Source organism: Salmo salar, chromosome 20 (assembly GCF_965601325.2).
Source record: "Salmo salar chromosome 20, fSalSal1, whole genome shotgun sequence".
Taxonomy (NCBI): domain Eukaryota; kingdom Metazoa; phylum Chordata; class Actinopteri; order Salmoniformes; family Salmonidae; genus Salmo; species Salmo salar.
The window spans coordinates 71,806,795-71,822,010 of NC_138310.1; the positions used below are offsets into that span (position 1 = coordinate 71,806,795).

Here is a 15,216-nt window from a genome sequence, read left to right on the forward strand (position 1 = left end):
AGTCTGTCTCCTGACTCTCATCCTCACCGGATGCCCGCCTATGACAGTGACACTTGAAAACAAATTGTGCATTTATATTCCATTTGTGGAATTCAAATGTATTCACACATGTTAATCTACAGTTGGCCTAATTCCTTTTTTAGCTGTAGCTGAAAAAATATATATTTACATTTTACTTCGAATATCTTTAATTTGCAGGATTTTGCATATCTAATATCTGTCTAGATCATTACGAAATGGAGGTTAACATGCTCTATTTTTGGAGATGTTCTAAGACTTGTTCTAAGACTTGATCATTAGTTTATCTTGAGTAAATACAGTGCTTAAAGTCTCATGTTCACAATTTTAGCAGAGATATCTGGAAACTTGTTGGACAACATTGCACCTTTTCAGTGGTGAACAATATTGAGTAACTGTGTCAAAACTACTGTTCTACTGTAATTACCCACCACCTGTTTGTTTTCACATGCTTATATTGAATATAGTGTGTGTGTGTGTGACTCAATCACTTTTGCCTTCCTCACCAAAAGGTAAACAGATCGACATGTCTATAGTTTCATCAGGTCATCCTTCAGTATCACAAGATAAGATGGGCATATAACGTCAGGCGCCCTTGTTTGACTTTTGAGAACCTGCCGGCTCAAGTCTTCTTAGAAAGGTGTTTCACAAGCACTGCAGTCAGTGGAAAAATCTTCACTTCAGTCAATTCCTGTTTTTTTAAATGATTTTTTTTTACCCACAAAGTTGACCCCTCAGAGCTTTGAAGAGTGTTCCCCGGCTCCTTTGTGCTTGTGTGGATAGGAACTATGGGGAGCAGTGGTGGTGAATAGTTTGCTTTGAGGTAGGGACCTAAACTCTACTTTCCTGATTCTTCTGGGAGTAGCTAGCTAGCCCTGGTCTCACAGTCCCTGGCATAGAGGCAGCTCTCCTGGTGTGTCTCTGGTAACAGCTAGTAGATAGCTTGCTAGATAGATATCCCTCAACGGGCTGACTGGGAGGCTTTATTTCCCTTGACTCCAAGCCTTCCTGTTACAGTTTGAATTGATGCATGATTCATCTTCTGCTGGCATATTGAAGGCAACAGCCTGTTTGCCTGCTTTCAATATGCCAGGCAGCAATCCACAAACTAGTAACTGTATTATGCTTGTCACTCATTCTTTACAGTGCACACAGCTCTTAAAGCACTTATTGCTCTTCCCTGTCTGCAGGGTGTGCACAGTGAGCGAAATTACTTGGTAATAGATATCTAGTGCTGTCTTGCACAACATCTCAGGTAGAATAGACTATGGCTTGTACCTTCACCTAATGGTCATGATTATGAATCAGTAATCATTAAAAATGACTCAAGTGCTTGTTGAAATGTGCAGAATGTACATGTTGACAGATCCTGGAGGACATATTATGCAACTTTTATATGGGCCTCTCCAATAGAGGCCAAAATGTTCTGAGAGACAGATTTTCTTAACAAGCTGGTGTTGAATACTCTGCCACCGGTCTTGTGTGCTTACTGTACAGAAAATCTGTATTCATTCATGTGATTGTGTTTTGAAGGATAAGCTTTGTAATGAGTCAACCACTTCAAGGATGGCAAGCAAAACAAGACTCATCACCTTAATTATTCATATTGAATAAGATGTTCACATTGTGATGAATTTTCCTTACTGTGACCTTTCTCAAAAGGTTCTCAAATTTCTGAGACATTCTCAAAATTTGCTGAAATAGTGAGATTGTATACTCAGAAATTATTCCCACTTGAAACATAAGGTGCAATTAGTATAGTGATCTACAGTGAGTATTTAAAGGCCCAGTTCAGTCAAAACTGTGAATTTCCAGTGTTTTTATATTTTCAGAAGTTGGGATAATATTATGAAAATGATAATAATGCCCCTTTTTAAGTGTAAGAGCCATTTGAAAAGACTGCCTGAAATTTCAGCCTGTTTTAGTGGGGTGGAGATTTGACCTTCAATGGTGACATCACCATGCGGTAAATTGGTTAATAGACCAATAAGGGTTCCAAACCTCTTTGCCAATAATGGCACATTTTCAGTTTTCCCCTCCACACTCTGACAGTCCCAGTGGAATTCTTGCTTGAAAAATGGCTCTTTGCTAAGAAGCTATTTACATTTTACATTTACATTTTAGTCATTTAGCAGACGCTCTTATCCAGAGCGACTTACAGTAGAGAATGCAAACATTTCATACATTTTTTTTCTTTTTTTTTTTTCTTCCCGTACTGGTCTCCCGTGGGAATCAAACCCACAACCCTGGCATTGCAAACACCATGCTCTACCAACTGAGCCACGGTTATTTGTCTGACTAATTCTGGCATCATAATTGAGAAGAATGGGATAAGTGATGCTTTTAATACATTTTTATCTCTGCAGGCTTTTAATTTGAGAGAAACGATGGTGTATTGACCCTGGTCAGTCAATCAATTGCTTTTCCCTCTACCACCCTCAGTGTTTTTATTACTTTTTTTTTTTTTTTACCAGGGAAATTGACTGCAGACACATTCTCATTTACAGCCACAACTTGGGGAATAGTTACAGGGGAGAGGGGAGCTGAATGAGCCAATTGCACCATGGGGATGATTAGGTGACTGTGATGGTATGAGGGTCAGATGAGGAATTTAGCCAGGAGGGGTTAACACCCCTACTCTTACGATAAGTGCAATGGGATCTTTAGTCACCACGGAGAGTCAGGACACCCGTTTAACATCCCATCCGAAAGACAGCACCCTACACAGGGCATTGTCCCCAATCACTGCCCAGGGGCATTTGGGGAGATATATTTTTAGACCAGAGGAAAGGGTGCCTCCTACTGGTCCTCCAACACCACTAGCAGCATCTGGTCTCCCATCCAAGGACCAACCCTGCTTAGCTTCAAAAGCAAGCCGGCAGTGGGATGCAGGGTGGTATGCTGCTGGTTAACCCGTCAACTTCTAGTGAATCTTTGTTTTCATTTCAAAAATGTACTATCTGTGATGTGCCATATACCTTGCTTAAGATTGATGCAAGATTGATGTATATGCCTTGCTTAAGATCTGATATGCATGATCCGTTTTTGCTGCAGACTGTCTGCCCCCCTGATAGCTGAATCATTAACCCATATGTTTAATCTGACAATTATATCTGGTACTATCACCAAGGTTTGGAAGGCGGCCCATGTACTCCCCCTTCACAAAGGTGGTGACCCTTGTGCCCTATTTTAATTATCGGCCTATTTCTAAACTTTCTTGCCTAGCTAAAGTATTAGAATCTTTGTATTTAGCAAGCTTAGCTGAGAATTAATCTTCTAAATGTACATCAATCAGGTTTTAGGCCAGGTCATAGCACTATCTCTGCTGCATTCTTAGTTTTAAATGTGGTTAACAGTTGATAAAAGGCAACATTGTGCTGCACTCTTCATTGACCTGTCAAAGGCTTTTGATACAGTTGATCACTCAATGCTAATTGGTTTAAAAGTGACTTAGCAGTTAGAACTCAATATATATCTACAGATAGCGTTAAATCCGGTTTCCTGGATATTATGAAAGGTCTCCTGCTGGGGTCGATTCTGGGTCCTGTACTTTTTACTGTTTACATTCACAATATTGACTTCTCTGTAAAAAAAAAAAGTTATCTATACATATATGCCGATGATACTGTTGTGTATGCTATGTTCTGTTTGGACTGCGCATGTTCCGAAGTCATGCCACAGCACACTGTTACAGGCACGTGCATTATTTGCATATTCCAGGCTTGTAGGCTATCAAATCAAATTGTCACAAGTGTCGAATACAACAAGTGTAGACTTTACCATGAAATGTTTACTTACGACCCCATTCCCAACAATGCAGTTAAGTATGAAAATGAACAAATTAAAATAGTAAACTAAAAAAATAAAATACTTAATACTTTCCCAATGTACTGTACAAGGAGTACCGATATCTAGTCCGTGTACTGTGGTATGAAGTAGTTGTGGTGGTTGATTGAGATAATATGTACACTACCGTTCAAAAGTTTAGGGTCATTTAGAAATGTCCTTTCTTAAAGAAAAGCTAATTTTTCATGACATAGAACCTGCAAAACCTTTTCTTTTTATAGGCCAGTCTGAGATATGGATTTTTCTTTGCAACTCTGCCCAGAAGGCCAGCATCCCGGAGTCACCTCTTCACTGTTGACGTTGAGACTGCTGTTTTGCTGGTACTATTTAATGAAGTTGCCAGTTGAGGACATGTGAGGCGTCTGTTTCTCAAACTCGACACTCTCTAATGTACTTGTCCTCTTGCACAGTTGTGCACCGGGGCCTCCCACTCTTTCTATTCTGGTTAGACCCCGTTTGCTCTGTTAAGGGCGTAGTACACAGCGTTGTATGAGAGCTTCAGTTTCTTGTCAATTTCTCGCGTGGAATAGCCTTCATTTCTCAGAACAAAAATGGACTGAGTTTCAGAAGAAAGTTCTTTGTTTCTGGCCATTTTGAGCCTGTAATCGAACCCACAAATGCTGATGCTCCAGATACTCAACTAGTCTAAATAAGGCCAGTTTTATTGCTTCTTTAATCAGAACAACAGTTTTCAGATGTGCTAACATAATTGCAAAAGGGTTTTCTAATGATCAATTAGCCTTTTTAAAATGATAAACTTGGATTAGCTAACACAATGTGCCGTTGGAACACAGGAGATGGTTGCTGATAATGGGCCTCTGTACGCCTACGTAGATATTCCAGTAAAATCAGCCGTTTCCAGTAGAGGTCGACCAATTATGATTTTTCAACACCGATACCGATTATTGGAGGATTTTTGTATTTTTATATATATTTTTTTTTTATATATATATTTTTGTAATAATGACAATTACAAGAATACTGAATGAACACTTTTATTTTAACTTGAAATTGATTTTATTGATGTATTAATTTAGTCTCAAATAAATAATGAAACCTGTTTAAATAATGCAACAACAAAGTGTTGGAGAAGAAAGTAAAAGTGCAATATGTGCCATGTAAAAAAGCTAACGTTTAAGTTCCTTGCTCAGAACATGAGAACATATGAAAGCTGATGGTTCCTTTTAACACGAGTCTTCAATATTCCCAGGTAAGAAGTTTTGAGTTATTATAGGACTATTTCTCTATACCATTTGTATTTCATATACCGTTGACTATTGGATGTTCTAATAGGTACTTTAGTATTGCCAGCCTAATCTCGGGAGTTGATAGGCTTGAAGTCATAAACAGCGCAATGCTGCTGGCAAACGCAGTGAAGTGCTGTTTGAATGAATGTTTACGAGCCTGCTGCTGCCTACCACCGCTCAGACTGCTCTATCAAATCATATACTTAATTATAATATTATAACACACAGAAATACGAGCCTTACATGCTGACCAGACCGGACACGTCGCGTGCGTGAACGTCGCAAAATAAATTTAGAAATCCATGTTATTCAATTATTGCACCCACACTGCTCGCGTGCGTCAACGAGCGTCTGCGTTGCCAAGGGCTAAAATAGAAATCCTTTATATTTCTGACGCAGATCACGCTGCAAGTCCTGCCTCTCCCATCTCATTGGTTTATAGAAGCAGGTACCCACGTGGCATCCCCTCATTGGTTATACCCACGTGGGTGATTGAAAGACGAAATGTTTTGCCGTTTGTCGTGGTAATACAATGAAAGTGTAGATGCCAATCACCATATAAATTCAAAGATGAAAAAGCCTGGAAGGAGGAGAGAAGACTAGAAATGATTCGGTTGGCCGTTTTATGTGTGGATTAATTGTCGGAGTAGAGGACCTTGTGCATTTCAGGTAAAATAACAACTCAATGTTTGTTTTATCTTTGATGGTGCTTCTGTACCTCAGTGGGTTGATGTGGAGTGTACAGGCACTCATGAATACTTCCACTATATATACTCCCTAATGTATTCTGGGGTGCCCTTTACGAGGTCTGAAGTGTCTAATACAGGACTGGAAATGGAGAGACCAAATATTTCCGCCCACTGCACATGGAACTCTATCAAACCTGCACAGAGTGAGGCTGGAGCCCACACACCTAAACAGGCAGTCGTTGCGTGCCACTCCGTGCCTCGTGGTGAGCTCTCTGGCTCATGAATATGCATCACAGTTCCTGGCAAGGGATTTAGAGCGAGTAGGACAAGGAGCTGTGTCAGCGTTTTGGAGCCGTGTGGGAGATTGACTGACTCGGAAGTAACTTGTTTCGCATTTGACCAAATGAAAACCAACCATCTGTTAATTAAATGTGTTGATGAATCACAGAAGGCAGACGTTGCACTGAGTGACAGGGTGAGACTGTCATCACTCCACTGATGCATCAACTCTGCCCGAGACTGAGCTGCTTTTAACGTCTGTGATCTGAGCACTATCAGCCTGCTCGTTAAAATGGACTCCTCACTGGGAATTTAATTAACGAAAGCCTCCCCTATTCATCTATGAGCTTGATGGCCATAGCTCAATTCTCCAAGGAGATGGTGGTGGTTTTTAATTGCAATGAGGAGAGATTTATTAAAGCCAATAAAATCCTTTAATGAGGTACAGTAGTCTTATGATAGAATGTCTGCTACTAATAAATGGACCAAAGTCATCTATCAATTGAAAAATGGAATCCATGCTTGGAGCTCAAAGCTCCATCTAAACAATTGACCCTTCGCTAAGACCCGCCCCCCTTGGTTACTGTTGCAACCTCATACAACATTTTCCCGGGAAGCCCAATTCCCCACTCAACCACTTGCGAAATCCCCTTACAATTCTCTCAAACTGTTTCTAATACACAATTAAATTAAACACAGATACCCAAGAGTTTCCCGATTAGGAAGGGGTTATGTTGTGGTGGACTGCATTACAATGTTGAATGGCTCTTAAGTCACTTAAGTCACTGCCACTTTTGGAGCTAACTAGTGTTCTCAAATCATATCCTGATGTCGACAGCAGATGGGAGTTGTATTCATAACATTTCTAACTTAGCTAGCTAACGTACATTTAGAAAAAAAACGAGTTATATTAAGTGGCTAGCTAGCTTTAGCAATGCTTGGTGGTCAATGAGACTGAGCTAGCAAACAATGTAACAATAATTTCGGAATTAGAAAAATATTCAGGTTCTGCACATAACAGGTATAAGGTTCTGCACATCTGCACAGGTTCTGCACATCAGGAATCACAGTAGCAAGTACTCCTGGTGCACTGTACAATTTGTTTAGCCATTTTATCATTTATTTTATAAGAGAACTGTTTTTCCATAGCCCTCATTGGCTTTCCTGCAATTATAAGAAAAAATATTTTATATTTTATAAACGATACAAAACATACACATACAAACGACTACATCATACAAACATCACACCCGCCCAGACCCACTAGCGCTCTTATCACTTTCTGCTACATGGCCTCAAACTGCACCATTTTGTTTCTCTCTGTCAACCATGCACTTAAAAAATATATATATAAAGCATTTGACCATTCCATTGCTAGTCGACAGAGGATTGGTTCATTTCCAGTTTCATGCTATTTAAAACGTGAGATTGTCCGAGATATCGGACTTGACGACAGTTGCTATCCGTTGGAGCGCTGCGATTGGTTGCCCTAAATTCTGGGGCAAGGCTTAGCGAAGGGTCAATTGTCTATAGACTTTGTGTAGTCTTAAACAGCCTTGGGAATCCGACTGACACTGAGCTGTGAAGTTGAACAGCCTCTTGCGTCTTTGAGCTCCAGCTGATTCCAGTGTGTTAGGTCAGCTAAGATGAGAAGCTATGAGAGTCTGAGAGGTGTCTGTGTTCTCCGTAACATTCCAACCCAATAGCTGTGGCCTGGCATCTGGTCGTGCTGAAGGCCTGTGCTACTTGGCCTCAGTCTCCTTCCAATCGGTTTGTTGGTTAAAGGAGTCTCCCTCTCCCCTCTGTCTGCTGGCCTGGGAAAAGTGCTGAAGCATTTCCTACTCTGCAGACTGTGTTTCTCTCTGCCTCTTTGATTGGAGGAAATGAGGCAGCAGAATCTAAGATGAACATTTTGGGGTCTTCCTCGCCCTTCAATCTTATTTTTCAGACATTAGGACAGAGGGTATTCAAGGAAACAAGTGATTTACTGTCCGCAACAAATATTTTGACAACCTTGGGCTTTGGAAAGAAAAAGCTGCTCTTGTTTAGCAGACGGTCACAGACAATGTGTGACTTTGTTGGGGCAGCCCACTCCTAACTGTGTGCTGCCAGGCTTCTTTACTGGCAATCGGTCACTATTGCATAATGCTCAGGAAAACTAACAGTAGTGAGAAGAATGCACTTCATACACATTTCAGTTATGCTTTTACGCAATTGGATCACATTGGATATGATGAACAAGATTGCTCTGCAATTAAATTCGACGCTGCATAGGCTATATTAACTCTGTCAACTCTGATCCAATACAGTATACACACAACCTTAACATGTACCGTATCTGAACACCAGTGGGAAATGTTTAGTTGTGAAGGTGCCATGCAGTGAGGGTTAGTAATTGGCATATTATGTTAATGCGTATGGCCTTAATAAGGAGGGGCTGATATCACTAGTATTGACGCTGTGAGAAACATGACTATAATGCTTCCCTTGCACATCTCTGGTGTTAAAGCTGCTGCCTCAACACCCAGACCCCATGTTGGAGATCAAACTCATCAAATTAAAGGATTTGCTGACACTATTTGAATTAGTTTACACGTGTCAATATGTTTAATGTTGATATTGTAAATATGTGTAATGATCCATCTCTACTCCAGAAACCTGACTGGACTGGAAGCCTAAATACAAATAATTATCACCATCCAAGATATTCACTACAGGCTGCTTATTAACCTTACTACATAATAGGATGACCTAGAATAGATGTGTATATGTTTTACTTATTAACCTTACTACATAATAGGATGACCTAGAATAGATGTGTATATGTTTTACTTATTAACCTTACTACATAATAGGATGACCTAGAATAGATGTGTATATGTTTTTACTTATTAACCTTACTACATAATAGGATGACCTAGAATAGATGTGTATATGTTTGGACTTGAAGTTGGTTAGTTCAGTGTCATCATCCTGTCTATGGAACTAAGACCCTCCCAAGTCCTTTCTTCTCCGTATTACACACAGGATAGTGCCACAGAATAGAAGCCAGAACTACTTAATTATGCAGTACACCCTTTAATACACTATCATTCAAAAGTTTGGGGTCACATAGAAATGTCCTTGTTTTTGAAAGAAAAGCAGTTTATTTATTTTTTTGTCCATTTTTAAAATAACATCAAATTGATCAGAAATACGGTGTTGACATTGTTAATGTTGTAAATGACTATTGTAGCTGGAAACGGCTGATTTTAATGGAATATCTACATAGGCGTACAGAGGCCCATTATCAGCAACCATCACTTCTGTGTTCCAATGGCACATTGTTAGCTAATCCAAGTTTATCATTTTAAAAGGCTAATTGATCATTAGAAAACCCTTTTGCAATTATGTTAGCACAGCTGAAAACTGTTGTTCTGATTAAAGAAGCCATAAAACTGGCCTTCTTTAGACTAGTTGAGTATCTGGAGCATCAGCATTTGTGTGTTCCACGCGAGAAATTGACAAACTGAAGATAACTTACAGCGCTGTGTACTACTCCCTTCACAGAACAGCGCAAACTGGCTCTAACCAGAATAGAGGAGTGGGAGGCCCCGGTGCACAACTGAGCAAGTGGACAAGTACATTAGTGTCTAGTTTGAGAAACATACCTCACAAGTCCTCAACTGGCAGCTTCATGAAATAGTACCTGCAAAACACCAGTCTCGATGTCAACAGTGAAGAGGCGACTCTGGGATTCTGGCCTTCTTTCAAAAACAAGGACATTTCTAAGTGATCCCAAACTTTTGAATGGTAGTGTATATCCAGTCCTCACTAGACCCTTGAAGTACGAGTACCCCAGTTCGTTCAATGCGAAGTGCATATAGTCTCTTAGTTACAGCCCTGAGCCAAAGGATTCTGATGGAAGCAGTGCAGCCTGGGAGGTTGAAGACTTTGGACAGCAGTTTGTTTCCATAGCAGATTTTATAAGCCTGTGGTTTGTGCTCGCGTTATGTAGCAATCCACTGCTCTGATGTGATTTATTTAGACAAAAAAACAGATGATCAAATAGCTGTGCTTCTGCGAGGCAGGGCAGGCAGCAGTGTCTGATCCTCAGCTAAACCCTACAGCACCCTGAAGCTCCTCAACCAGGACTAGTCTAACTCCACCCCAGTGCTCAGCCTGACTGGTCTGGTCATAGAGCTGCACCACAGGGCCAGCTGGGGTGTGACAGAGTGGTCTTGATGAGCCCCCTGCCCTCCTCACGGCAGTTCTACTAATGACAGGAAGCACAACCCCCTCTGATGAGGCAAATAAACAGCTGTCCAAAGCCGCAGAGCTCATGCTGCCCTGATTGCATGCTGATGGCTGTAATTAACGTGTATTTCAAATCCCTCCTGAAACACAGCGCTGCTCACAAAGACGACCCATAGGATAGCTGCAATTTAAAACCGGCGCAGTGGGAGGACTAGCAAGTCAGGCACAGTCTTCAATTGAGAAACATGCTGATAATATTGCATTCTAATCTCCATTTGTAATCATTTTTGTTAATCATGTTTACTTGGAGTTTAAACTCACATCTTGGGTTGTAATCTTGTGTATAGGTCAATTATTTACACTCTTGATAACATATTGGGTTGTTTCACTTTCAGATTGTAATCAGCATGTGTTTTTCAGAGTTAACTTGATCAGCATGCTCCTTCATACCCCAGGAGGACAGTGACACTTATTGAGCCAGCCAGGCCCTGGCTTAATGTTATTGACATTATTATTATTATTATTATTATTATTATTACAGCTGAAATGAGTTGCTGCTGAGCCAGCAGGACCTCTAGTCAGTCTGTGAGTAATTCATCCGGGATTAGTCAGAGTAGACCCAGGCCAAGGCTGGATCCTGCCCTGCCTGCCCAGTGGTCACTATACACACACACATCCAGGCCGACAAAGTCCTGGTGCCCTCTAATCTGCCATAGAACCCAGCCAGGCTGTGACCCTCTGAGAGTAAAGGGATATTCAACAAATTCAATGTCATTGTAGTTTAATGTAATGTTCAATAGACACTCTATGCACCTAGTCCTTTCAATTAGATTGTCATTTAGCTCTGACCTTGTATCGATGGAAGCCACGGGAGGCAGCCACAGTTGTCATTGGAAACAGGGCTTGGCAATGGCAATTCAAATTTGTGGCTTGGCATCAAAGCACTGAAGGTGCTTTTCATTGTACTGTGCAGGGGCGGCCCTGGCATTTCTAAAACACCAGACCATTTCCCCCCCTTGAGGCCTCCATTACCAGCCAGATAATTATCAGTTTGTGCAAATAAAACCAAGTTAGACAGGCCCACTGGACTATAAATGGACCAGCCCAGTGGCATGTGCCCGACATGCCAGATGGCAGTCTGTCCCTTTTATTCTGTGTGTTCTATTTTACTGAAGTACTTCAATTGTAACATGTTTTCTATGCTTTGATGGTAGACTTTTAACTAAAGATAACAACTAAAATATCCATCAAGAAGGCTCTCCTATTCTGGGGGAATTGTTGAATCGAAGTTTAGCAGTGTTCAAATTGTAGGCCGATTTTTCTCCCAGGGGGTAGTGAAATTAATCTGCCATAATTAATTATTGTGAGGTAATAGTTCAATCGATTCTAATTCAACAACCACTTTCTTGTCTTTCTAATTCAGTGCAATATGTTGGTATTAAAGTGCATAGATATGCGTGTGGCATGTTGCTATTCAAATGTCTTCTCTTGCTGACTGTTGCTATTCAAATGTCACCTCAGTGAAATACCCGCAACAATCACCCATACACCTGTCTCATGTCCTAATGGATACAATATTTTCTTGTAGAATGTATTGAAGGCAATACTGATGTTTCTGTTTCCTTGTTCCGCTCCCAGGCAGGCGCCAGTTTGGTCAATGGGATGTTAGTGGTCTGGAGGCGTGCCAGGACTGAAGGAGCATGGTGAAGCACCAACCCCTGCAGGTCTATGAGAGGCAGCTGTGTTTGTCATGTCTCACAGGGATCTATGGGTGCCGCTGGAAACGGTACCAGCGGTCACATGATGACACCACCAAGGTGAGTTCTGCCCAGCAGACCTTATGTTCGTACCTAAATGACCATAATGGACATGGTGTATCTATATGGTAGTTATTTCTGGAAGGTCTGTTATGGCCCAAATGTCTGTTGGTTGAAGGGAGCGAGTGTTATTGAATGGTACCGCACAGTATATTTTTCTGTGCAATTTCACTGCAGGATTACAGTGCCACACTGCATCTTATATCTCACTATTAATTAAAAACACTTACATTTGGTGTGTGTGAACGTGCAGTGCATGTGGGCAGTATTCCTCTCCCATGCCTTCCCTTACCCTACAATAACCCCTTCTTTTAAGATGTATTTATAAAGAGCCATGTAGGCCTATCTCTTACCAGATAACCTTGCAGCCCATCCCTAACAACATGTCCTTGTGCTCTCACTTAAGGTGTCTTTGACCTTGGGACTGTGTTTTCAGCCTGTAAGTGCTGCAGATGGTAGTATTAGATTTTTTTTATCAAGCATTCAGAACCTCCCCCTGGTCACATTCATCACAGACTTTATTTGTCTAAGTGGGTTTTCCGTAATGCTATGCAGCCAAGGTCTGTCTGTCAGTGATTTAGTATCGCAGGATAAGTAATTTAGAGAGAGCATGAGGGCTGGACGACTATAGTCCATCACTTAGCTAGCCTGGGACATGGAGACAGAGCTGAGGGGGCTGAAATGTTTTATATGGCTTATAAATGTGATATAAGGCTTGGAAAGATCCATATGGGGAGAGAGAAAGGGAAAAGGCACCATTCCCTCAGGGGTGTTGCATACAATTCAACACATCATAACATGCATTGCAGTATCATCCTTCAACTCCCATTCACTTCAAAAAAAATATGTCCAAGTACCCTTTTTCTATTCATAGGAACAAGCTCTCATCCAGTGAGCTTTACTTGCAGGCTCTGCTGAATGGTGGATGGATGAGCTATACGTTTACCTTTCATTCCTACCCTATTTGCCCTCAGGAAGGGAATGCTGCAGTTCTTTAAACCTTCTGATAGACGGAACACATTCATATTTGACTGGACCAAGGCCACATGAAAAACCTAATCAGCACAGAGAAACAACAACATTTATATGGATTTTTTTTGTTGTCATCCTTCGATGGGAATAGGATTCTGTGTACGTTTCCTGTCTCTGAGACGGATAGCTATGGTACTGCAAAGTTAGTGTGTGTGCGTGCGTGCGTGCATGCGCGCGCAGCCTTGGCCACCATGGCCATGTGTGGTGGGCGCTTTGACCCGCTGGGGGAGAATTGGACAATCAGCAGCCTGTCTGTGCACAGTACCACAGGATTATATTAGACCTTCCATGGTGCTACTGAGTCTTTGCCAGTCTCCTCCTCTGCCAGAATCTGCATCCTAGCCTCCCACCCCCACTATGCCATGTTTCAGCAGCTTATTTTTCTGGGTCCGCCCACAAGCCTATTATTGAAGTACTGTACATTTGAATGCTGCTAACTAAGCATGAATAAAAACTCAGTTACGGAAATATACCAGTAAAAATTCAGTTAAATTGGATGTCTGTTTTATGCAGCTCCAACAGCCGAGGCCCTAGGGCTTCAGCACCAAATGGTCTCTGCAGAGATGGACTGACGTCCAGGCCAACATCGAATACAATTATGTCCCACAGGGTAGAACCGATGCACAGTCACACACAGCCCTTTCCATTGTCACCATTTTGTTCTCTTTCAAATGAATACAGTGTAAAAGGATGAATTTAAAGGAAACTTAAGGATTTTGAAAATTAGGCCCTTTATCTACTTCCCACAGTCAGATTTTTATGTCTCTGCGTGTGGTTTCAAGGAAGTTGCTAACTAGCGCAATTGCTAGCAGATACCCATAGACTTCCAGTCATTGTGCTAATGCTAATTAGCATTGGCACGTGAAACTACCTCTAACATCCTTCACACTGGACACGGGGCCATAAAAATGCTATCTACAAGTTCATATGACTCTGGGGAAGTAGATCAAGGGCGTCATTGCCAAAATCCCGAAGTATCTCTAACTATGGCTGCTGTGCTGCCATGTATTGGAGGCCTATAGTCATCTTCGATTGGGAGATTTCCTGTTTGTGTGCCAGCACTGCCAGGTCAGATGACGTCATACTGTAGATGCATCTTTAATGACCAAAGTGCCCAATCAGTGTTGGTAATCAAAAAATGGTATCAGTTACATGATGTGATGTTTTGAACCTGACGGGCAGCATCACTGAACCATGACCATGAGAAACCATAGGTCTTACTGTGACATGGACTCCCTTCATAATGCCCAGATTCAGAACAGAACATAATATAAGTGGTTGCTGTCGTCTCTCCTCTCAGAGATGGATAATGAACAGGCCAATTTGCCTGAGCCTCCCTCTCTTTGTGAACCTGGCCTCTGTGTTAGAGCGGTTTGTAGAAAGGCCGCCCACGTCACTGGCACTGCAAGTTGATCTGGCCTCGGTAATAATTGAGAGTTCTTCCATTTAGCCAGTCTTTACCTGGAGCACAATGGGTCTAGAAGTAGGAATGAGCATCATTCTGTGGCATTGGTCTGTCAAATGACTTAAAGGGACATGTGAAATTAAAATTCTGTTTTCAAATCACTCGCTACCATCGCTGTTTTACCTCACAGCTAAAGACTGCACTACACTAGAAAACCAGGTGTTGTAAATTCTAATATGGCAGAGAACATTCAGCCAACATCATGCAGGAAACATTCTCTGAGCAGAATGTAAATTATGAATTTTACTCTCCTGCTAACTCTCTTGTTTTCCATTAACTTTTTAGTTCCCTACAGAATGAAAGGTCAAAAGCTTCAACACCTCTGTATGTCAGAGCTGTAGAAGTTACTGAGACACAAGTTAACAAGCGTTTAGGAGGATGTCTCTCTATTCTTGTACATGTTCATAGACTTTTAGTTAAGCATTTGCATTAATTCCCTATGGTGGTGGTCATGATCAACTGTCTTTGAAAACAAATTGACTGGTAACCTTTGCTAATAGCTCCTTGTCTACCCGTCTCCATAGTTCAATCATCATATCTATGAACCTTTCAGTCAGTCTGCACTTCCAGGAGTGCTGACATTCAAA

General features: G+C 41.4%; 1 protein-coding gene across 5 annotated transcripts in view; it reads left to right on the plus strand.

Annotated features, from left to right (window-relative positions):
* LOC106581279 (glycerophosphodiester phosphodiesterase domain-containing protein 5) overlaps positions 1-15,216 on the plus strand; it is a 76,395-nt gene that overhangs the window by 13,276 nt on the left and 47,903 nt on the right. For all 5 annotated transcript variants that reach the window (XR_006761017.2, XR_006761019.2, XM_045703905.2 and 2 more), the window contains one exon: positions 11,954-12,132. Coding sequence is in view for 3 of the 5 variants with exons in the window: in XM_045703905.2 (XP_045559861.1) it covers positions 12,016-12,132 (117 nt within the window). In the remaining 2 variants the exon portion in view is untranslated. The remainder of the gene's footprint in view (positions 1-11,953; positions 12,133-15,216) is intronic.